The 24,937-nt window shown below is 44.9% G+C and overlaps 1 protein-coding gene across 1 annotated transcript in view; it reads right to left on the bottom strand.

The window, feature by feature from the left end:
• Positions 1 to 24,937, bottom strand: part of XPO1 (exportin 1) — a 75,521-nt gene that overhangs the window by 28,461 nt on the left and 22,123 nt on the right. The window contains exons 2-11 of the mRNA XM_088477203.1: positions 20,341 to 20,472; positions 19,429 to 19,530; positions 11,516 to 11,588; positions 10,578 to 10,639; positions 10,435 to 10,479; positions 10,153 to 10,334; positions 8,250 to 8,298; positions 7,134 to 7,253; positions 6,900 to 7,028; positions 6,546 to 6,704 (exon numbers count right to left, since the gene is read on the bottom strand). Of these exons, the coding sequence (XP_088333329.1) occupies positions 6,546 to 6,704; positions 6,900 to 7,028; positions 7,134 to 7,253; positions 8,250 to 8,298; positions 10,153 to 10,334; positions 10,435 to 10,479; positions 10,578 to 10,639; positions 11,516 to 11,588; positions 19,429 to 19,530; positions 20,341 to 20,466 (1,047 nt within the window). The 5' untranslated portion in view covers positions 20,467 to 20,472. The remainder of the gene's footprint in view (positions 1 to 6,545; positions 6,705 to 6,899; positions 7,029 to 7,133; positions 7,254 to 8,249; positions 8,299 to 10,152; positions 10,335 to 10,434; positions 10,480 to 10,577; positions 10,640 to 11,515; positions 11,589 to 19,428; positions 19,531 to 20,340; positions 20,473 to 24,937) is intronic.

Raw genomic sequence — 24,937 nt, forward strand, 5'->3', positions numbered from 1 at the left:
AGAAGAGGTTTTTGCCTTTTAAAGTATTTCTGCAAATCATTGCAGCACCTGCACTTGTACTGTACCACCTGGAAAAGTGCAACTCAATGTGGGGGAACACCAGTAGTTTTTTGCTTGGACCATTGGACCTCTTCTCTCCCCACCCTCTCTCGTGCCTTTCTTTTTGACATTTCTTTCAGAATGTCCCTGCACTCCCTCAAACTTAAATGTGTTTGACCTCCAAGGATATAATTAGGTACGTAAGCTGCTGGAAAGTGTCAGCAGAAGGCATATTCTGCTTGCAGCCTAGAATCTGCCTACGGTAATGTGCAATGCTAATTGAATCTGCCCCTTTAGAGGTTGACAGACCCACTCTCCGCTATCCCTTACAGCGGTGTACACCTAGGACTACGATTCGGCCGCCCAGCCTATCCGCCCTCCTATCTGACAATTGGTGAGTGCATACACACTTAACCAACAGTCGGCCTGATGTGTTGTGCCCAACGTCACAACTGGACGGGCATTTACATGTGCTCGTCTAGTTGCGATGTCAGCCACTGCAGCAAGTGTACGGAAGATCGGCTGAACGACCATACACACAGCATGATGTGCTGATATGCTATCGGCTGTACTACACAGCTGACTAGATATATGTCTGACCACCATTCACGGACATATCGCTAGTAAACACCCGCCGAAGCGCATATACTCTATCGGCCAGTGTGTACCTAGCACAAGTCTGTCTGTTGCCCGAGAGTCATCCTAGACTTCTCCCTCTCCTTCACTCCCCACATGGTCTCCCACAATCTTGAAGCTTCCACATTCGCAATCCATGCCACCACCATGAATTTGCCATTAATGCCTAGACGTCTGCAAAATCCTCCCACTCCGGTCTTCCTCTCAACACTATCAATAACACCGCTGCTGTTTTAATTTACCCCTCTTGTCACATTTTAGGCACATTGTAGGCCTCCCCTTCTGTAAACTATTTCATTGTCTCCCTATCCTCCACAGAACACCACTTGAACACTTCATGCTCACCTATTAAAGCCCACATTCTCTCCCCTCTTCCTACATCTGACCTTATTTCTGTCTACTCACACCCAAATTGATCATCTCCTCTCACTTCCTCATCCAATATCCATCTTGTGCTGCCCCTCTACTTTGGGAATCACTGCCTCTATCAGACTTTGCCAGCATCGACAACTTCAAAAATAAGAGTTGTGGTAGACTTACCTTTGTTAACTCTTTCTTCGACGTCCACAGGGATACCATGGGGAAAATGTGGATGGTGTGAACCAGGCACCAAACAATTAAGCTTCCAGCTCCCAGGATGCCTCAGGTCCTCCTCCACATATACCCCGCCCCCAGCCACAGGCACTCAGTTTTGTAAACAAGCCCAAGGCAGGAGAAAGAAAGAGGAAAAGAACCATGTACACCAGAAACACTCACACAAGATGAGGGAATCAGTGACCGAAAGAAAAATTACCTAATGCAGCCAGGTGCGTCAGGGTGGGTAGCCTGTTGACTTAGAAGAAAAAGAGTCAACAAAAAGGTAATTCTACCACCATAAAACTTGTTTTCTTCTTCAGGGTCCATAGGAATCCACAGGGATACCATGGGGATGTCCTAAAGCAGTTCCCCTAAGGGTGGGGACGCTCCTGAGCAGAAAGGAGAACCCGCTGCCCAAAGTAAGCATCCTGAGAGGCAAAGGTGTCAAAGGCGTAGAACCTAAGAAAAGTGTGGACAGAAGGCCACGTAGTTGCCTTGCACAATTGTTCAGCAGAGGCACCACGACGAAACGTCCACGATGGTCCCACAGAATGGGTAGAGTGTGCAGTCGCCGTGTTTGGAACAGGGAGATCAGCATGACTGTGTAAACCTGAGAGATAGTCATACGCAATCATCGAGTCAGTGTGTGTTTATTAGCTTTAATCCGTGAGTGCCCCACTGAGGAATAACTTTTCTTCTTTTTTGCTCTAAGTATACTATGATTATTAGCTGGCCAGCCTTGTTTGCGAAAACCATAACACAAAAAAAAAAAAAAAAAAAGCATCCGATTATCTTAAAAAAAATAAAATAAAATGGTTTGTACGATCCACATAGATATGGAGAGCATGAACCACATCCAGGGAGGCTTCACCTAAAGAAAGGTCTGAAAACTGAAAAGCTGGAACCACAATTTCTTCATTCACATGAAAACGGGACATTACCTTAGGAAAGTAACCCGCCCGTATACAGAGAACAGCTCTATCCTGGAGAAAAATCAAGAAGGGGGAGCAACAATACAGCACTGCCAAATTAGAGACTGCGTGCAGAAGAGATAGTGAAGAGAAAGTGTGTCTTCGCTGTCAACCACTTCAAGTCCATAGGTTCAAATGGGGGAGCTTGTTATCTCTTGAGAACTAAAGACAAATTCCAAGGTGCCACCAGTAAGACAAAAGGAAAAAAATTCTAACATCCGGCAGAGATGCAATCTTTCGCTGGAACCAAACTGACAGTGCAGAAACCTGTACTCTTAGAGTGGCAGAGACCGAGGTCTAACCTAACCTGGCGTAAAGCAAAGTATCTGGAAAACCCTAAAAACCTTAGGATCATACTTTGTGGGAACACCATTGACCAAATGAATGCCAACTCTGTATTAGATGCTGGCAGAGGAAGGCTCTTGTGCCCTAAGCATCGTTTGAATCAGAGCTGGAGAAACCTTTGGCCCTTAAGATGGAAGACTCAAGAGCCACGATAGAATTTGATGGAGTTGTACAAAAAAAAAAAACTGAGCAGGATGCCTCCAGAAAGTGAAAGCATACCCCCCTGGAGAGACCACTTCTCGGACCCAGGCGTCTGTTTTATGCCAGTAGTCCGCAAATTGAAGAAGTCGGCCTCCCACCCTGCATCAGGCAGGTTTGTCGTCCGGCTTAGAAGCTGGATGTCTGATCGGCCAGGACCACTTAGTTTGCGGCTTGGTGGTCCTGCGAGAATTAGACTGTCTGGAGGAAGTCTATCCTTTTGCACTTTCCTGAGGGCTAAAGTACCGAAATTAATATTGCCTAGACTTTGATGTAGCTGTTGATGGCAGACCTGCAGATTTTGAGGCTGCCAGAGTAACCATCTTATCCAATTCTGCTCCAAAAAGTTAAGGATTCCATAGTCTTCTTGGATCTGGTATCGGCTTTCCAGGGCCTTAAGCAAAGTGCTCTACGAGTAACCACCAAAGCTGCCGATGATTTAGAAGCCAGGAGCCCAGCATCTATTGCAGCTTCTCCCAAATAAGAGGCGGCTTCCCGTATGTGGGAGATATATGTCAGCTGTTCTCTGGTAGCATTCAGTAGAGTATCTTCTAATGCCCCCGTCCATTCTTCAACAGCCTTGGACACCCAAGCCACGGCCATAGCTGGTCGAGTAACAGCTCCTGACAATAAAAAGACTGATTTAAGACATGTTTCAAGTTTTCTATCTGTAGGATCTTTAAAGGGAAGATGTTGATTGTATAGGTAGCACTCCTGACTAAATGTCACATGAGCATCCACAGCAGGAGGGCCTTCCCACTTAGTACATTCAGTAGGTGGGAAAGGATACAAAGATGCTATTTGTAACATGGAGCAGTTTGCTTCTTCCATAAGTTCAGTGAGCTGCTCAAGACTTCGGAAACTCAGCTTTTACCACCTTCTGGTGTTTAAACACTGGAATCTTAGGTCTAGGGGTTGGCTCATCATCTTGTATATTTAGGATTGATTTGATCACCCTCACCGAAGTAAGGACATCCACTGTAGAAGGATGGTCCTCCTCTCCTGAGATAGACCTTAAAGAAGAACCTGGCGCATCACCAGATTCCTCCGATGACACGCCTGACTCTACAATCTGAGCAGCCTGATAAAATTATATCATCCACTTAGGCGCTTTAGTGATTTACGGTTTGTCCGCCTGCAACATTTGTTGAATGCAGCAGCTGACTGAGCTTCTGACTTCAGTGTGCATAAACATCCATCCAGGAAGGATGTACAGGGGGAACAAACATAGCAGGCTGGAACTGCTGTGGGTATCCCATTAAGGGAGGGAGTAGCCAAATGGTCTTAAGCTGCGTCATAACCTGAGACAAGGAGGACACCCAAGATGGCTCCTGTACAGGGGCTGGTAAATTGGACTGGTGAGGTGGTTCTTCGTACAGGATGGTTTGTGTGCTGCTTGTTATAATGTCCTGAGGGGACAAGCGCACCAAACAACTTTTACATGAAACCAGCACCGGGGGCTCACAGTTTGCTGTTTACTCTTATTCTTAGACATAATAAGTGCAAATGTGACTGCCTTCACAAATAAAATAAATGTGAAGTACAAAAAAAAAATTCCCCACACCCCTGTAGCAAAGATTTGAGGAGAAATAGTAGTGATAGTTATTCCCGACAGTACAGAAAAATAAAAGGCAGTAACACAGCAAAAGTCACATATAATGCATATACAATATACTTGCAATGGGCCCTGAATTTACTTCTCAGAACACAAGGTTTGGTAGGATTTTGAGCACTGTATATAGCCTGGCCTCTGGCAAGAGGTATACAGGGAGACCAGACCCAAACCTCCTGAGACCAGGTCGCTGTGAGTCGCATAACAGAGGAGGATAGGAGGAGCAACCCAGACGCGGGAAAACCTCAGCTGGATCAGCATCTTGGCTAGTGGAGGGGCTGCCGGAGATAGCCTACCTCTCCAATGCTGTAACAACCCCCCCGGGTGCGCTGGCCTTATACATGGCCACCGCCACTATCCCAGACGCCAGACTGACTTTTCCCGGTGGTCTAGTGGGGTAGCGGACGCCCCACTACAGTGGTCTCCAGCATGTCTCCAACTGCCGGAGGTGCGGACTGCCACGTGGTTCCCCGCAACTCAGTGCTTCCCATCTGTGTCCCAGGTCCCAGCATCGACGCTAGTGCCCGCCAAAATCACGAGTTCGGTTACTGGCGTTGCGGCGCCGGCAGATGGAGCAGCACAGGCGTCCTTTAGGACGTCTAGCGCTGCTTGCTCTAAAGAGGTAAAAAAAGAAAAGAAAATAATTCATAAAATCAAAAGCTTGAGACTGCCTGAGCAGTCCCAGTTATAAAAGGTGCATCTGAATCCTGCCGCACCTAACTCATAAGTGCCTCTGCCGGAGGACCTGAGGCATACTGGGAGTTGAAAGCTTAACTGTTTGGTGCCTGGATCACTCCAACCACATGGTATCCCAGTGGATCCCTATAGACCCTGAAGAGGAAAGAGCCCTCAAAACTTGTGTCTTCATAAAAGACTAAGGCCCTCATTCAGAGCCGTACGCTCTGAGCAGAGCGCACGCTCTGAATGAGGGCCGGGCTCCATTTTCAAGGAGCGTCCTCCTGGACGCTCGTATAGCTGTGGGTCACCACCCACAGGCTATACGAGCGTGCATTGTGATGGTCGCGACCATCGAATTTGCGAGCCGGAGCCTGCGGTTGAGGTTTTCAACCGCAAGCTCCGGAGTGATTTTGGCTCTATCAGAGCCAAAATCACTCCCACTGACATCACTAGTGATGTCAGTGGGCCGGCTTCTGACGTCAGGGAGGCACGCCCTCGGCACGCCCACCAAAGGGGGCGTGCTGTCAATCAACATTGACAGCACGCCCCCTTTGATCGGACACAACGAGCGAAGGACTTTCCTTCGCTCATCGCGTCTGGCGCATGCGCACGACGGAGCTCCCTCCGTCGTGCGCATGCTCAGTCCATAACATCGACCCACTTGCGAGCGGACAGCCGCTCGCGAGTGGGTCTGAATCAGGCCCTAAGTTTCCATAACTCTGTTTCACTGGCTCACCGTCTTCCATAGAATAATGCTTTAACACCGCACAATCACTTATAAAGTCCACATTCTCTCCCCTCCCTCCTACATTTCAGACAACTCACTCCCCACCTCACCAGTGACCATCTCCTCTCACTCCCGCATCCATTATTTCCCTCCTACATTTGACCATCCACCAGCCCACATACTCATTTTCCTTCCATTTAGACAGAAAGTCCTAATGGGTACTGCCTCTTACCTCATCCTCTCCTCCAAGCATTATACCTGTTATCCGTGCGCATTTGACCCACTATCTGTATTTCTCTCAATGGTGACTCGGATGTTGTCTTGCTGCCCATTATGAAGGTACAGGCTGTTTGGAATGTTTGCCAATCCCCCCCTCCTCCTCTGTCAATGCTTGCCACTACAACCTCTACACTCAGTCTTTGGTTACTCAGTTTATAGATATCCCATGTAGTTTTGTAACATTTATGTAATTGTATCACTGTAAGGTGCCGCAGGTATTTTGTGGCACATAACCTTATATATATTAAATCAAAGCCAAAACACAATTCATTCAATCCTTGAATAGATGAAACCACCCTCCAGCACACAAAACTATTGCACGAACAAAAGGAACTAATGGCAGATCAGTTTCATACTGTGTTGATACCAACAAAAGTATACTTGTATACAGTAAATAGATTGCCAAGCTATAGATTAAATGAAGGAGTTTGCCTTAATTTGCAACATAACACCAAACACAAAATAATGCCAAAAGTGAACTGACCTCCATCAGAGTTTCTCTTAAGTTGAGCCTCTTTTCTATGAGTTGTCCATGTTCTTTGAGGAAAGTACAGAGGAACAAGCTGAGGTTCTGGATAAAGTTCTGCTCATCGTCTTTTCCATTGGAATACGCAAGACGGATATTTGTGTTTAAAGGCAGCATCTAAGTACAAAAAAAAGGTGTTGCAATAATCAAAATGGTTAAATCTATTTTTAAAATGCTTTCTAGGACTTAAACTTTAATGACTGTAGCCATTATAAGTTGTAATTTGTTTACATAAGAAAGATAGCCACAAAGATGATATTATTGACAACGATCGGTTCATAGTAGCTTACCCGGATAAGGGACAAGTCTTACCTGCTTTAATTGCATCATTGTCAGTGTAAAAAGGGTTACAAACTGCTCTTCATATTGGCTTACACTGACACCAGCTATTTCAGTGAGACACTTTAAAGACACGTTTCTGAACATAGGAACATTTAAAAACTGAAAAAAGAGAAAATAAACAGCATGTGACCAGTTTACTTACAAACCGCTTACAGTAATAAAAAAAAAATAAGTTATTTCAGCTTAACATATTAAGAAGCATACCTTGTATATTAGTGTGCTGATCAGCTTGGTCTCAAATATGTAACCCAGTGGTATCCAGTTAAGAAACCGAAGAAGTGTTTCCAAGGTCGCATGAACAAGTGGTGCATTTTGTGAGTTTTCCTACAAATTAGAGAGGAAAGAGGAGGACATTTATAGCTTGTGTCAGCGATACTTGCTAAAATCAAAATTCCCATTACAGTTACAAAATGTTGAACAGGCATCCTTTGTAGTAGGTTAAAAAGCTTGTGCTCATCCCACATATGCAGGACAGTAACCTAATGTAAGCTGATGAAGATCCTGAAGTTAATGTCTCAATGTCACTGACTATGAGCGCTCCCGCACATAGTCAGCGACATCGTCCGCTGCTTGCAGATCCGAAAGGCGACAGTTAGTGGGGGCCATGCTGTCTCTCCCAGCATCAGCAAGTGTGTATGCACTTTCAGATGTCGCCACCCCGCCGGGAAGCATTGCTAGCAAGGTCGGTACACACTAGACATCCTCTAGTGTGTACCGGCCTTTAGATGCAACCTTGAGTTAAGGTGCCTACACACTTGGCGATCTGCACATGATCCCACAATGTGTACGTTTTCCCTTGAAACTCCTCCCGGCAGCTCTGCACACGAGTTGGTGTTTAAAGTGTCCAATTTACAAACGATCTATCATGCAACCAGACTTTGTCCAGTGCGTTGTGTCCCAGATTGGCAGATCTGCCCTACAGCACGGCAGATCTGACGATGCGATGTACGACCAGCGGGGACGCGCGCATCGTGAGTGGGGACTCACGATCTGGGCATATTTTACACGATCTGTCGATCCGATGCGTCGGACTCAGCCAGATCGGGTAAAATATCGCCAAGTGTGTAGGCACCTTTACAGTGACTAAGAATCTGCCTACATCACTGCCTTTTCTGTAACATGATCCCCCACCCGCCAAATAAGAAAACTCCCCAACAGTGATTTGCTGTAGAGTCTGCTAAAATGCACTGCATACGAAATGCACAGATTCAAAGACCCACTTCAGGAGGAACCAAAATTCCTAAACAATTATTAAACTGTGAATCTATGTTCTTCTAGTCAGAAAAATAGACACTTGCAAATAATTGATGGGACACTTACCATTACAAACTGGCAAAGTTGAAATATCTTTGAAAATTCATTACACATACTGCAAAACAGTAAAAGCACCAAAAAGGTCAGCAAAAAAGGTGAATTAAAAGCAAACAGAATGGCTAGAAACAGATTAGGTAACATGCTGCTCTAGAACAAGTAACAAGACAAGCAGAATGATGTTTTTGAAGGTTGTAGTATTAATTTAGCTACTAACTTAATACAAAGTAAGTCATATAGGTGCCAAAGTAAGGGGTCCAGTATTAGGGGGAATTTTTTTTAGCAGGAAAAAAAATTTGTTCCACAAGTCAAATAAATTTAAGTAAAAGATCCTCATAAAACCAGGGTTTATATTATGCTCTATGCCAGTGTTTCCCAAACTGTGTACTGCGTCACCCGCGCACTTAGAGGGATGTTGCGCAGTGCACGATTATCCATAAAATGGAAAAGACGGCCTTGGGGGCCAGCTTTGCATAGTTTAATTTTTTTATCAGACTGTAGGGACAACAATGGAGTTCTCCCAAGCCAGCCCCTGGGGCCATGAGGTTCTCCCAATTTTGTGAGACCCGTTTTAGGGAAGAGCCGGGTGAGGGCCAGGATACGGAGCAGCAGCTCCGGTCCTTCCTGCTGCTCTGCTATATGCTGGTGTAACTCCAGGGTTAGAAGAGCGTGTGCTGAGTGAGCCCTGACTTGTGGAGCTCAGCACATTCTCATCTTACCCCAGCAGAGGGCAGGACTACAGTAGCATGGAGGAAGGAGCTGCTGGCTCCACAACAAGGTGAGGTAACCCAGTCTGTGTGTGTGTTTACTCTGCCTGTATGTATGTGTGTACGAGTGTATGTGTGACCCTGCCTGTATGTGTGCGTGATAGATATATATATATATATATATACACACACACACACACATCCCCCTGCCTGTGTATATATGTGTGATCCGCCTCTGCGCGTGTATGTATGACCCTCTGCCTGTGTGTTTGTGCATGCATGCGGCACTGCTATAATATAAATATATATTTTCTTATGCACACATAAGAGGTTATTATTGTAAGAGAACATCACTTTTGCTAGTGTTACATTAGCGTAAGAAATTCCAACAGAACCTCAATGTTAATGGAATCTACCCCTTGGCTTAGGGGTGCCTCAAAATTCTGAGATAAGGCTGCTACAACATAGAAAGTTTGGAACCTACTGCTCTATGCCATTATCTATTTCAGGTTTAACTATTAAAAAATATTTTTATGGAACCCATACATGTAATGAAATCACGGTGGTTGTCAAATAGAATTATAATCAAATAAATCAGTATGGAGGGGGGTTCATTTCTTTTCTCATGCCCACAGCTCCCATCTAACATGACGTGATATTTAATGGTTTTGTCACAGGGCTTGAGTGCTGCGGGCATTTACTATTTATCTCAAGTCAGACTTCGATACACCGACGGCTAAGCCTGTAAAAGCTACTGGGCACACAGAGTTTGGGTGCCCAAAATGCTGACTTTGGGTCGATTTATGCTAGTCAGCTCAAGGGTACGAGCAGAAAAAGTTAGCGCCCGTGGCATTCGCACCCAGCAGCACAAACAATAGAATTGCACGATGGGATCTATGGCATTGATAAAACAATTTGTTTACCCCCTTGGAGTACTTCAGTCAAGTGAACTAAAGCCCCTCCCCCACCCAAAAGTTCACCGAAAGCCAACATAGACACATTTATTAACAGAAAATACAAATAAGGTGTCTGCGGAGACACCTTATTTGTATTTTCTGTTTCTTTGTGAGGGTGATTTGCAGGTATCCCTCTGGTGTCAGCAGCAAGTCTCTATATTAGACAACACCTGAGTGTTAGCGCACCAGTTTTTCTTTCACATTTATTAACAGATTACCATTCCATTTGACATTTTTGCACACATTTACCTGTCTTTTAAATGTTTGGCTTTCACTTGTGTGATCTGTCCACTGGAAAAGTCAAAAACTTCTTCACTTAAAAGTTTCAAAATGACCATGTTATTCTGGCAGAGACTCTCGCTGGTTTTACTGGCTCCTACAATATCGCTGATGAACGTGGGCCAGTGCTTCGGCCATTCCTGTTTCAGTATCTGCAAGTGACATGACGTTTCATTTCACGGTTTACATGCTGGAATTTAGTTACCACGACCTATACCATCAGTTTGTTTGTTACACACGTTAGTAACTCACCTGAACGAGGATCATGTTCAGTTTGCCAATGTACACATTCTCTTTCTAGGAGAAAAACACAAATTACAGCAATTTGTTTTACTGGCAACATTCCCTCGTTAACAATTTCTTTGGGAATTTCCAAGTGTGTGCCTGCAACCTACCTCAACACACGTTGCATCTGAAGAGGTCTTGATTATCAGTCCAACAACATATTTCTTTATGCCTAACGGGGAAAAAAAATCAAAAGTACATTTTCAAATATGCCCTTATGAGTTAAAATAAGAACTAACCTGGTATAGAGAATACTATCAAATTTGCTGTTTACATTTAATGGCTACTCAATCACCAGCATCCTCTACACAAGGGGTGGCAAAACTCTGCCCTCAAGGACCTCCAACAAGTCATGTTTTCCATATCTTCTAGCTGGTGGACAGGAGTAACAACATTTTTAAAAATCCACATTTGCTCCAGAAAGAATTAACTCTTCGAGGCTCATGACGACATAGTTTAGCTAGTCTTCATTCTAGCACCTTGCACCTGTCACAACCCGTAAGGGGAAAGCAGCCTGCCGGCTTCCCGACTGACTAATCCCGGCAAATGACAGGCGGGGGTGGAGGGTTAGGCACCCCTAAAGGAGGGTTAGGGGGTAAAAATAGTTTCGTTAATACTTACCTTTCTAGCTTCGGGATCTTCACCCCTGCCGGGCTTCCGCTGTCGGGATTAGAACCGCCGGCCGTAAATCATACTGATTCCCCGTGAGGTTCCTCTTTCCTGCCTGAATAAGGAACCTCAGAGTGTCACTCTCTGCTCTGGTGCTTCTAGCACACCCAACTGATGCAACAAACTGTTGATATACAACCCAGTGTGCTAGAAGCACCAGTGCAGAGAGCGACACCCCAGGCAGGAAAGAGGAACTGCACAGGTTGCTACAGGTGCAGGGTGCTAGAATGAAGACTAGTTTAGCCACAGCTGCTCTATACCCCAAAGGCTAGCAGTGCCTACCCAAATGGATTCAGGGAAATGGATTTAACTAGAAGTACAGATATCCTTATAATTCGCTATAGTACCATTCAAACTCTAGTGTACAGGGAGTCTTTACCTTCACACTGATTCCGAGGAAGAATTTTCCATCGCGTTTTGATCACATTTTCCAATATTTGCAGGCCATAATACTAAAATTGGAGAACAGAACTATGTGAGCATTTTATAGTTACAAACATCAATTGAATCACTCAATACTCTCCCAGCCAACACATTCACACATGAACATTAAAGACAATTTAACTAAAACATGTAATTTAGCTACAATCCCATGAGTTTTCATGCACAATTATTGCTCTCAAATTAAACAAGTGTCCTTGCTATTTGATCATGCTCACACCAGGAAAATCTATTAGGTAAGCTATTTGTAGCCAGAGAGGCTGCTAAAAGAAAACGAAAAAAAAAAAAAAAAAAAAAGTCACATACAAAAAGAGTATTTATCAATGCTTTTAAATACAAGTTCTAGTGTGGCATGAACCTCTACTTCTGTAACATAACAAATGCTGCCATTGGCAACAGACTTCACTGGTGTGAATCTACAAGTTCAGCAAAGAAGCCCACATATGGACTAATCCCTCCCCACAGCATGTATATTATATTTACACTAACATTTAAAATAACTTTTATACTGTTAAAACAAATAGCATCATCTGTGGTTACCATTTACCTTTCAGGTATTTTCATGTATACAAGAATTCAGTGTGTATTACATTAACCGCTCAAAACTATTTCTTACACTTTACCCAATGGAATGTTACTTGATTATGAAAAGCCGCTCAGATCAATTTACTGCTCGCCTACGACACCTTCCAAATGGTCACTTGTCAAGTCTACTGGCTGCCTTGTAACCAAAACTACGTTAAAAAGGCCAAAATTAAATGACATATCCTGTCCAGTTCATTATAGAACTCCATATTCAAGTAGCAGCTCTCTCGTTAAAACATAAGACTGAAAAGGACATGCATTTTAGCAACTTCAATTCTCTCACTCCCTCAAGTTACGTTAGCTCCATAATGTATGGAGTTTTGTATGCAAATCTGGGGCAATATCGACCCACAAGAAAGGTGAGATGAGGTGCTACTGATGGCGTTTCAGCCTACTCGTACCCATTGCAGATAAATTGTTCTCTTAAAGGGGGGGATTTAATTGTTTTAACAAATGACGGGAACTATTCAATTGTTTTTGGGCGTCCATCACTGTTGCAGTTATTGCTCCCAAACTTTAGGGGCTAAGCCATGTAAGGTGCGACGTGGTTAAGGCACCCAAAAGCCCTACTATGGGAGAATTTCGGGTCGTCCAAACACACTGTAGACGGGAGGTGCGCCCACGATGAAAAATGTAATCCCCCCCCCAAAAAAAAGAGGAGACAAATTTCAATCCCTCCTTTTGAAACCAAGCATGAAATTAACAGTAAGTGGGAAAAACTCAATCTGGATTACATATGAGAATGTTTATTTTCAACATGTAACAATGCAACCAACAACTCAAAATAAAAATCGTTATCAGCCGTTACCCAACATTTCATGGCGTTCTCAGAACTTCTTCCATATCAACTTTGCTATAAAAAGCAGCCTGCTCTTGGCCAACATTGGAAGAATAACTTGTATTCTCTAAGTAAGAGATTTATAGAAAGGACAATTTCTTGAAGTTGCTGCTAATCCAGTAGACAGTATTCGTGATGCCATCTCTATATAAAAAGCAGAACCTTTAGCAGGTCTGGAGCATTAGAGTTTTGTGTCATCTTCATGCCAAAGAGATATCCTGGGGCAATTTAATTACTAGTAATACGCTACCATACATCGCCATGATGCTCGGCTGCGCACATATCAGCTAGTTATGGTACCTCATTGACACGTTTTACCTCACGCCATTGAGGTGTGCAGGAAAACTTGCAGCGTGGATGGAGGTGTTGTGCCATTACAGAACGGGACATGGCAGCCATTGTGTGGAGTTGAAATGGTCCACTAAAAGAAAAATCTCAGAAGCAATGGTTGCCAATTTACCTGTCTGGAATGGGACATAAAGCCATTTTGAAACAATGTGAAGTGCAATGTTCTTCATTTGTAAATCTGTCAATGTAGAATATGGAAAACAATTGCCAATCTTATCAGGGACGGTTGTCCCAGCAAGATCAGCCAACGATGGGACATATCTTCCGATAAACAAAAAGCTACATCCACGGATGTATCCAACATTGTGCAAGTTTATAAAGCTACCATATGAAATACTACTGAACAAGTATGGCTTTATATATGGGTAACAAGGACAGTCCTTCACTCCAGAACACGAATAGCACAGTACTCTACAGGTTAGCTTTGGGGGACTAAAAAAAAAAAAAAAAAAAAAAAAATTCGGAACACATGTTCTCTGGACATAAAAGATCGAAGTACAGCTGGGTACACACTGGGCAATATATCGGGCATTGTACCCCTATTATGTCTGCAAACGACGTTTAGACATTTTGCGACGGTTGTGCAGCATACTCGATGGCCGATAGATCTGTAGATATATTGGCGCATCTGGCTGTGTGTACGAGAGGTCCGCCGACCGCCCATACACTTGCTGCAGGGCCACGTTGGTAACTGGCATCTCAACTAGGCAGGCTGCCAGATATATCTAGAGAACGGGATGTAGTTACGAGGCCGGCAGCCGCGATGCCGCCGTTCTCAATACCGACAGGGAAATTGTGACAAGGAACTTAAGATAGGCGTCGAAACGCAGACGCCTATCATAATTCAAACGCAGGAATGCCGAAGGACACTAGCCCGAATCAGGTAAGCCTGGGGCGCCCTTAGAGTTAGTCGCGGGTGAGTTTAGGGTTAGGCAACCCTAGATGGGGATAGTTAGGTTTAGGCACTGAAGGGAGGGATAGGCTACAAGAAGGGAGGGTTAGGTAAGTATACTTAGCCGACCCCTGTCGGAATACCAACAAACCATCGGGACGCCACTGTCAGTATTCTTACAGGCGGCTTCCAGACAGCTGGCATTACATACACATTCCCTGCAAAACGATTGCCAAGTGTGTATGCATTTACTAATCATTAGATAGGTCAGTGGCCAAGTGTGAACCCAGATTAAGGCCCAGATTTATCAACGAGTGATATTCTTGTTATCACTTGTTAATGATCTTAGAAGCAGAGTGCTCCATGCACCATTTGTCAGTTTTCAAACACATGAGAGGAGCCGATTGGTTGGAGCCCCATTTAAGATTAGTAACGAGTGATAACAAGAATATCACTTGTTGATAAACCTGGGTTTATGAGTGGTAGAGTTTAAGGGGGTGATTCCATTCAGCGGGAGCTGAATAGCGCAGGGAGGGAGCTCTCAATTCACTGCGATGATTACCAAGATGGAATGCAGTCAGAGAATGCCGGTTCTCATGACTTAACCTGGGATTTCAACCCGCGACCCTTATTAGTTGGACTAAACAGTGTGCAGAATTGTATAGCTCCAGAAGCTCCCTCTTGGCACTATTCAATTGCTGCTGAATTGAATTGCCTCCTCATTTGCAACAGTGTCTGTTGGAAACCACACCTACCATCTCCTCACCCATACTGCATACTGGCTGTGAGGAAGGGTGACTTATAGTTATTATTCTACCACAATGCCTGGAGTCCTCTCAATCAAACTCTTTATACCTAACAATTCTCCAAATACAATGCAAGACCGTTAACTTGGTCAGTTATTGCTGCTAAGGTGACCCTACAAGCTACTGCATTTGGGGTATAGTTTTTGTTACACACACAGCTTCTCCATTAACGAATATTTTTCTTTCCTGAATATCAACTTTAGTTGTCACAAGATTTATTTAAATTAAATGGGGGTGAATTTATTGTTTTGGGCACCTGTAGTTCCTATCTAAAGTGACCAGGAGCTATTCAATTGTTTTGGCATCCAGCCCACAGGCTGCATTCACAGCGGATTTCTGCTCATACCCTCAGGAGTGCTGGTTGTGCCTTAACTGCAACTTGCCCTGCACTTGGCACAGGAGGAGCCGCTTTAAGTGACTAAGCCCGTGAATTTTGGGCACGAAGGCTGCAGTCGTCATGACCAGCACCGGGCTGGTAGCACAAACAAAGGGACTAGCCCCCCGTCATTTTCAATGGGAACTACGGACGCCCAAACAAATGAATCATCCACGTAACTTCCAGATGTAAGTGTAAATAAATGTAAAAAACCTGTGTACTCTCTTTCACATGACAAACTCTCAATACGATAAGCAAAAGCTGCTTTGAATTCAACAGCTACGGCTCTATTACCATAGAAAGTGAATTGAGTTGCAGGTGTCCACATCTATTGTTCCAGAAACAGAACGTCTTGCAACAAGGAAAGCTTACACCAAGGGTGATTTTGAGGGACCTTCGACTATAATGGGAACACAGAGTATGGAGAGTAGTGGTCCTTAATTCGTTACTCACTCATCTCCATCACTCAAGGATGTTTTTGAGCGGTATGTGTGTTAAAACTGAATGCAAAACAAAATATTGGTTACCCAAGCTTGTATAAAAAATAAATAAAAAACAAGTGTTCCTCGCATGTAATAAAAAGCACGGTTACCAGGATACCTGAAAGGTAAACTTTTCAGACACTGCCTTTCAATATGCAGTTTGACCCAGGATAAAAGTTATTTTTTTTCCTTTTACTACAAAAGGTTAGTCAATATACAACAAAGTCGATCAATATAACTTCAACCAAAGGGATCATGTAAGATTTTTTGACACACTGTGTACAGATAATTGAATTGATATTTGCTGTTCTCAGATCAAAGAGATACCATATGAAGCACATCGGCAGCAAACAAAAAATTAAGTTTGAAATTGCAATTTCATAATTTATCTTCTGGTTTATTCCGAAACACGCTTCGACTAGGAACCCATTCAAAAAGTTGCAGTGGGAGAAAAGTAGGTATAAAAAAAAACAAACAAAAAACAAAACAAAAAAAAAACACAACCCCGGAAGGTAGATAGGTTAAGATTGTCCAAGGTATTACTTTTCCTCCAGATTTTTTTTTTTTTTTTGGTCAAGGCTTGATAGACTTTTCTGATGAAATCTATACAAGCATATCTATATTAACTGCAATATATATATTAGTGACCAACTGTAATTTTGGTAAGTCAATATATTTCAATGTTCAGTACAGAAATGACTAAATATTTTAGACCAGAGGTTCTCAAAACCAGTCCTCAGGATCCCCACACAGTTCACATTTTCCAGATCACCTATTTTAAATGTTCCACTGGTCAAGCTAATTATTTCACTTGTGAGGAGACCTGGAAAGCATGCACTGTTTGGGGTCCTGAGGACAGAATTTGAAAACCTGTGTTTTAGACAAAAGGGGGAAGGAGGATTAAATAGTTTTTTGAGTGGCGATAAGTAATGGGCGCACGACAGTACAATTCAATGATTTTGGGTGCCCATTATATTCAAAAGCACAGCGTGTAATATCCTGGTTAAGGCACCAAAACTACAGACTTTTCGCACCTTTCTGTTTGCCACCCTCAGGAGGACGAGAGCAGATGTGTGCACCAGATCGGAGCAACAATGGAAATGTTCCCTCAGACGACGATTATGTAAAAGCCGCCATAAAAACAATATCCCCAACAAAGGCGCTCTACTGTCTGTAACAGCAAATAAGCATTTACATGTGTAAGGACATCATCCCTATGGCTGAAATTTCTATTTACCCTCATATTAATGGAATCTACCCATTGACCCCTTACCCACCCCCACCCAGAAACCACCCACATCCACCCATGAAACAAAACAATTGATGAACAGAATTCAGTTAAAGGGAATGAAAAGGGTAGACCTTGTGGAGGCCTGCCGTCAAAGCCTAGCTGTGTCAGTTGCACAGGAAGACACCCCTTTTCTTCCTATTACAAGCAATCAACATAATGGAACATTATGATTAATATCAGGTAGCGTTAACAGCTTTACAAACAAAAAAAATTGCATAAAAGCCAAATGTAATAGTGCAGAAATTTTAGCACCAAATCATTTGCAGTTTATGTAAATTGAAGAGTTTTTTTTTTTTACCTGTTGCTTTCTTTCTGTTCCGCTAATCATGTCATTTTTTTTTTCACAAGACAATTTTGAGTTTTTAAATATACTGTTGATAAATCAACTTTAACATTAATATGTCTGTCAGTATTTAAAAAAAGAAAAAGAAAAATAAATAAAAAATAAAAAAAAAAAACGACCAGGCAAGCAAATACTGTTACTAAGGTTAGCACTTTGAGGAAGTTCATAAAATGTGATTTGCCAACAAGACACCTTAAAAATGCAAAGTGAATGTTTTTATAATAGTGCAGTTAAAACTGCGAGATTAAATTATGCATCATTTTAAATGAAAAGTAAAATTTCTGGAGAGAAAAAAAAAAAAAAAAGGAGTGCAACATTTGCGTGTATTGCATCAATGCAGATATGGTTAGAAAAAAAAAAACCTTAAAATCAGACAAGATCTAGCAGTGTATATTATTGTTAAACTATTGATGAAATAACCGTAGAGCACCTGAGGCAGATATTGAAAACACGCACTTGCATAATGTGTCACTGTGACAAGAGATCTGTAAGTGAAATCTCACAGTAATCAATTTTCTTCCCACTCTTCATAAAAGCCCAGTAAAATGTTGTACATGTATGTAACATAGTAACAGGTATAGCCATTTACCCATCTTAATAATTTTAACAATGTTCAATAGGGGCAATTCAATTCCCAGAGTGGCATTGTAGCAACCCAGGATGAGTGCCCAGAGCCAATCAATTTGCAGCACTGTAAACCGTAACTAAAGGATCAGGAATCCTCCTGATGTGTGAGCACAGATCTGACTTAACTAGTGCCTCAAGGTAGCATTGCATGCGGTAACAGCATCACACCCAGCACTTAAGTCAGGAGATGCAGTGTAGCACGATTAAAGCTGGGTACACACTGACAGATACATTGGCCGATCAATTGATCAGCCAATGTATCTGCTGCCCGTCGGGCAGTGTGTACCCACAATATGTGCTGCACAGCCGATGGACAGATATGTCTCCAGACATATCTGTCCATCGGCAGGTGTGTACGACCACCCCTACACAAAAACACACATCGGCAGCCGCAAGGACGGGGCAGGACACGGCACCCGCCCGCCGGGACCTGCGGGCAGACAGATTATGGTTGTTCAGTGTGTTCGAACCACCATCATCTGCAGATATATCTGTATAGTGTGTACCCACCATAAGCCCCGGTCATTAGTCACGGTTAACTGCATCTCCTAACTTAAGTGCAAGGCGCAACGATGCAAGCAATTGAATAGCTCCAGGCACTCAACCAGGAAGCTACATCGCCACGCTGGGAATTGAATTTTTCCCCAAAGTGGCAAATTACATACTCTCAGTGCAACCAAGTTTACATACAATAACCCAACCTATAGTAGTATCTGGTCTGCAGTGGTAACATCCACAACTTTAGTCCTCAAGGATCCCTAGCAGAGCAGGTGTAGTTTAATTTTGATATACATAAATTTGTTAAACACTAAAAACTACCGATAGGGAAGAAACTGCATGAGGAGTGGGGCGTGGGAACAGAAAAAAAACACAAAAAAACAAACACGCACCACAGAAGAGTCTTAACACTTGAAAGATCCCCATGTCTGCATAAATTCGGGGTAAGAAAATGCTACTTGAAAATAAACATATCAGACTAATAAAAGTTCCGTTTAAGCCATTAACCCTCACTTAAGGCCTTTGAGAAACAATACTCTAAATTAAATACGACTTAATCGACTTTGTTTTCAAACTTTCTATTATTGAATGGTAAAAATCACTTAAAAGTTATAAAAGTAATATTTTCAAATAGCAGATGAGCAATTCATTCACCTTCGTCAAAGCGGCCAGGTTGGGGGTGGGAGAGAGAAGGTGAGATAAGGGAAAAAGGGGGCAAAGAGGAAGAGGGAAGAACAGTCATCTTAAATAAGCTTATGGTCTTACTTTGGTGTTCATGTTCTGCGAAAACTCGAGAATTGTGTCAACTCTTGTCCAGGCATCAGGATGTTCTTTTAAGTGGGTCAATACTTCCTGCGCCATTCTTTGCTATGGGGAGAGTGGGAAAAACAATGCACGTCAGAAATGCATCTGTATACGAAAAATCTGCAGGACCTACATGTGCCATGGTTACGTATAAGGAATTCCATTTTATTTATCATTACACATACCATTCTACGAACAGATTCAATTCAAAGCGATGTGAACATATAGGCCATTGACGGTACTGCCGTAATCGCAAGTTTTCCCCTGCCGCTGGGCATGAATGGCAGGGTCGAATGAATTCTGCACTATGACCAGACACAAATATGTGATAACTAAGCCACAGATCTTACTAGAGGCTACGGATGGCCAAGAAAAGCTACAACATGTCAAAATGCAAAGGAGGACTCCCCCCTCCTAAAATGTTAAACAAGGAGATACTTAAAATGGAATTCTAATCAAAGCGCATAATAAAGTATTTAGAGCTCGATTTAATTCCGCGTGATGCTGAATAGCCCGGGGAGAGAGCTCCCAGAGCTATTTAATTAAGCGAGCTGTTTGGTCCGACAGTTGCCAGTTAAGTCGGAGAATATCAGTTCTCGCGACTTAACCTGGGTAACTAAAGTTCCGGCCGCGAGGCTGTTCGAGCCGCACTAAGCCGGAAAACAGCCGCACCCTCAGGAGGATGAGAGAAGAAATCCTTTAGTGGGATCAAACAGCGTGCCGAATTGAATAGCTTCGGGAGCTCCCTCCCGGGGCTATTTAGTATCACGCTGAATTGAAACAAGCTCTTCAGAGTAGTCAACTGTACTTAACAGGACAATATTACATTTCTATATATATTTTTAAAGAGCTATTAAAAAGATAATAAGTTACCTGCGCTCCTTCTCCATGGTATAAACAATTCACCACATTGTCCAAAAGGTTTATGTCCAGTTTCTGGCTGAAATCCAGCAGCTGCCTCGCTGCATGGTCTGCTAACATGGTCATAATTGCTGGCATAGATTACTGAAAATATAACACATTTCATGTTAAACAGGAGAAATACACATTGAATACAAATGGACTTTCTAAAAGTAAAAAAGGATAAAATATGGTAACAAAACAATAAAAATATCCACCAATAAAAAGAGGCCAGCGGGGTCTAGAAGACATAGTGATCATGTTATATAGGGAAGGGAAAGAACAGACCACTCACCCACAAAAAAATAAAAAGTTAATATTGTTTCTTGCACCAGTATCACATCTTAAAGTGAGTAGGAGAAAATGATTTTTTTTATTTGGCACCCATCACTTTAGCGCAAACTTCTGCTTGCATGCTTCTAAGGGGCAATTCAATTAAAAGCATTATTGAATAGCACCGGGAACGAGATTTTCAATTGGCCGTGCTGTTTTCCCCGACTAGAGGATTTCTGCTTGCACCTTCCTGATGTGTGAGCAGAAAATAGACTAAACTACTGCTGCAATGCTGGTCTCTGGCATTAGAACGTGTGTTAACAGCATCGCGGCAACCACTTAAGTCAAAGTTTGCAGGTTACCGCAACTAAACACCCAGCTTAAGGTGCAGTAACCTGCATCTCTTGACTCATTTCCAGTGCTATTCAACATCGTGTTCAATTGTATTTCCCCACAGTAGGGCTTTTGGGCCCCTTAACTGCAATGCACGCAGATTTTAGGCATCTCAACTGGCACTTTGCACGGGTGAGAGAACGCGGCCGTCGTAACCAGCATGGGGCTGTTCATGCGAACAATTAGAAAGGCTCCAGTCACTTTAGACGGGAGTTACAGACTAACAAAAAATATGAGATATGGTAAGAACTTACCCTTGTTATCTCTATTTCTACGAAGTCCATAGGGTTCCACAGGATACCTTGGGTATAGGTGTGACGTCAGTCGCAGGGCACCAAAGAGTTAAGCTTTCAGCCTCCCAGGATGCACTAGGTCCCCCTCCTATACCCCGCCCCCGGGCCAAGGCACCTCAGTTAGTTACCAAGCCATAGGCCGGAGGAGGAGAAGGAAGAGAGAGAACAAAGATCTGGACACATACAAGAATCACATTCTCACCAGAGGGAGACGGAAAACCGGTGACCAGAGCAAAGCCCATCTGCAGCACAGGTGCGACAGGGCGGGAGTCCTGTGGAACCCTATGGACTTCGTAGAAATAGAGATAACAAGGGTAAGTTCTTACCATATCTCATATTTTCTACTTCAGGGTCCATAGGGTATCCACAGGATACCTTGGGGATGTCCCAAAGCAGTATCCTTTAAGGGTGGGGACGCTCCTGTGCAGAAAGGAGAATCCGCCGCCCGAAGGAAGCATCCTGAGAGGCGAAGGTGTCAAACCTGTAATACCTCACGAAGGTATGGACAGAAGACCACGTAGCAGCCTTGCAGATCTGAACTGCCGAGGCACCACGTCGAGCTGCCCACGAAGGACCCACAGACCTAGTGGAATGAGCCTTCAGAGAAGGAGGGACCGGTAGGCCTTCATGAAGATAAGCTTCAGAAATAGCCATACGGATCCAGGCTGCCAAAGTTTGCTTTGAAGCAGGCCAACCCTTTTTACGGAAGCCATAGAGGACAAACAAAGCGTCCGACTTCCTAAACGAAGAAGTGCGGTCAACATAAGTCCTTAAGGCCCGCACAACATCCAAAGAGGCCTCACCCACGGAAAGACACGGTGAGTTAAAGGCCGGAACAACTATTTCCTCGTTAACATGAAACTGGGAAACAACTTTGGGAAGAAACTCGGGCCGAGTGCGGAGCACTGCCCTGTTCCCATAAAAAACCAAGAAAGGGGGTCTACAAGAAAGAGCCCCTAACTCAGAAACACGTCTGGCCGAAGCAATGGCCAGAAGGAAAACAGTCTTAGCTGTTAGCCATTTAAGATCCACTGAGCCCAGTGGTTCAAACGGCGGTCCTTGGAGAGCCCTCAGGACCACAGCCAAATCCCAAGGTGCCACAGGTGGAACAAAGGGCGGCTGAATGCGGAGAACACCCTGCATAAAGGTGCGCACATCCGGGATTGTAGCAATCCTACGGTGAAACCAGACAGATAGGGCCGAAACCTGTACCTTCAAAGAAGCAAGGCGAAGCCCATGATCTAGTCCCGCTTGCAGGAAGGCGAGAATCCGAGACAGACGAAACTCCCGCGGTGCATAACCTCTCTGTCGACACCACTGGAAGAACGTATGCCACACGCGATGGTATATCCTCGCGGAAGACGGTTTCCGAGCTCGTAACATGGTACGCACCACAGAGCTGGAAAACCCCCGGGACCTCAGCATGGCCGTCTCAACAGCCACGCCGTCAAAGACAGCCGAGTCAGGTCCGGGTGAAGGCAAGGACCCTGAGACAGAAGGTCCGGTCGTAGCGGCAACCGCAGAGGACTGTCCACGGACAGACCCTGAAGGTCTGAGAACCAGTGCCGTCTGGGCCACGCGGGAGCTATCAACAGGAGCGTCCCTCCTTCCTGTTTGAATTTCCGGATTACCCGTGGAAGAAGGGAGACCGGAGGGAACAGGTATGCGAACCGGAACGTCCACCGGACGGACAGAGCATCCACCAGAGACGCCCCTTCGTCCCTTGTGCGAGACCCGTACACCGGCAACTTGTTGTTGTGCCGGGACGCCATGAGGTCGATTTCTGGAAGACCCCACCTGTCCACCAGTAGTTGAAAAACGTCCGGGTGCAGGGACCATTCCCCCGGATGAACGTCCTGGTGACTTAGAAAGTCCGCCTCCCAATTTAGCACTCCCGGGATGAAGACCGCTGATATGGCCGGAAGATTGCGCTCCGCCCAAACCAGGATCCGAGAGACCTCTACGAGAGCCGCCCGACTGCGAGTTCCTCCTTGCCTGTTTATGTAGGCCACGGTGGTAGCGTTGTCCGACTGGACCTGCACCGGGCGACCCTGGAGAAACCGCTGTGCCTGCTGGAGAGCATTGAAGACCGCACGGAGTTCCAAGATATTTATTGGAAGCTCCGCTTCTGTCGGCGTCCACCTGCCCTGGAACAAGTGTGGACCCGAAACTGCTCCCCAGCCCCGAAGACTGGCGTCCGTTGTCAACAGGACCCAATTTGGAACCCAGAACGGACGTCCCTTGTTGAGGTGGGTCGTCTGTAACCACCACGCAAGGGACAGGCGAACCTCCTGGGTGAGCACAATCGTCTGGGACTTCAAAGACTGAGTCAGCCCGTTCCACTTGGACAGGATCAGGTGCTGCAGAGGTCTGGAGTGAAACTGGGCGTATTCCACCATGTCGAACACCGACACCATGGAGCCCAGTAACCTCATCGCCGAGTGTAAGGACACCCGGCGGCTGTGCAGGCAACTGCGCACCCTTGACTGTAAAGCAGAGATCTTGTCCTCCGTCACGAAGATCCTTTGCTGTCCCGAGTCCAATAAGGCTCCAAGATGCAGAATCCTCCGAGACGGGATTAGAGTGGACTTCTGCCAGTTGATTAGCCAGCCGTGCCGTTGCAGCAGTGCAATGGTCAGGTCCAAGTGGCGTAACAGGAGCTCTGGAGATCCTGCCACCAATAACAGGTCGTCCAAATACGGCAACATGCGGACTCCCTGCAGCCGCAGAGAAGCCGCCATGACCGCCATCACCTTGGTGAAAACACGTGGTGCTGTTGCCAGGCCAAAAGGTAACGCCCGAAACTGGAAGTGGTCGCTGCGGATTGCAAACCTGAGGAACTGTTGATGGCGCCAAAGAATAGGGACATGCAGGTAAGCGTCCTGTATGTCCAATGACACCAAGTAGTCCCCAGGTTCCAGCGCCAGAATGATGGACCGTAGGGTCTCCATCCGAAACTTCGGGACCCGCAAAGACTTGTTGAGTGCTTTGAGGTTGAGAATCGGACGATATGACCCATTGGGTTTCTGTACCAAAAATAGATTTGAATAGAAACCCTGGCCCCTCTGGGAGAATGGAACAGCCACTATAACTCCAGCCTGGAGCATAGTGTGCAATACCTTCCGCAGCTCCGTAGCCTTGTTCCGGTCTGATGGGAGACCCGTGGTGAAGAAGCGAGCCGGGGGTCTGTGCCGGAAGGAGAGGGCGTATCCGTGGGAAACCACCTCCAGAACCCAAGTGTCTGTCGTAGTGGTCGACCAACACTGGGCGAACTGTAGCAGGCGGCCTCCCACCCTGGGATCCCCCAAAGGGAGGCCCGGACCGTCAGGCCGCAGGCTTGTCATCTGGCTTGGGGGCCGGACGTCTGGTACTCCATGCCTGCTTCCGGGGCTTGACCGATTTCTTAGGGCCAGCCTGTCGAGGAAACGACTGTGGTTTGGGCCTGCCCTGGGCCCTAGATGACCGAAAGGACGATGGTCCCGAACCAGAAGGAGCAGCGGCCGACGGGAGACAAGCAGATTTGGCTGCCGCCAGCGTGGCCACAATCTTATCCAGATCCGGACCGAAGAGAACTTCTCCGGTAAACGGCAACGCTTCCAGACCTTTCTTGG

This window comes from Taudactylus pleione, unplaced genomic scaffold, assembly GCF_031769625.1.
Source record: "Taudactylus pleione unplaced genomic scaffold, aTauple2 ptg000201l, whole genome shotgun sequence".
In the NCBI taxonomy this organism is placed as follows: Eukaryota; Metazoa; Chordata; class Amphibia; order Anura; family Myobatrachidae; genus Taudactylus; species Taudactylus pleione.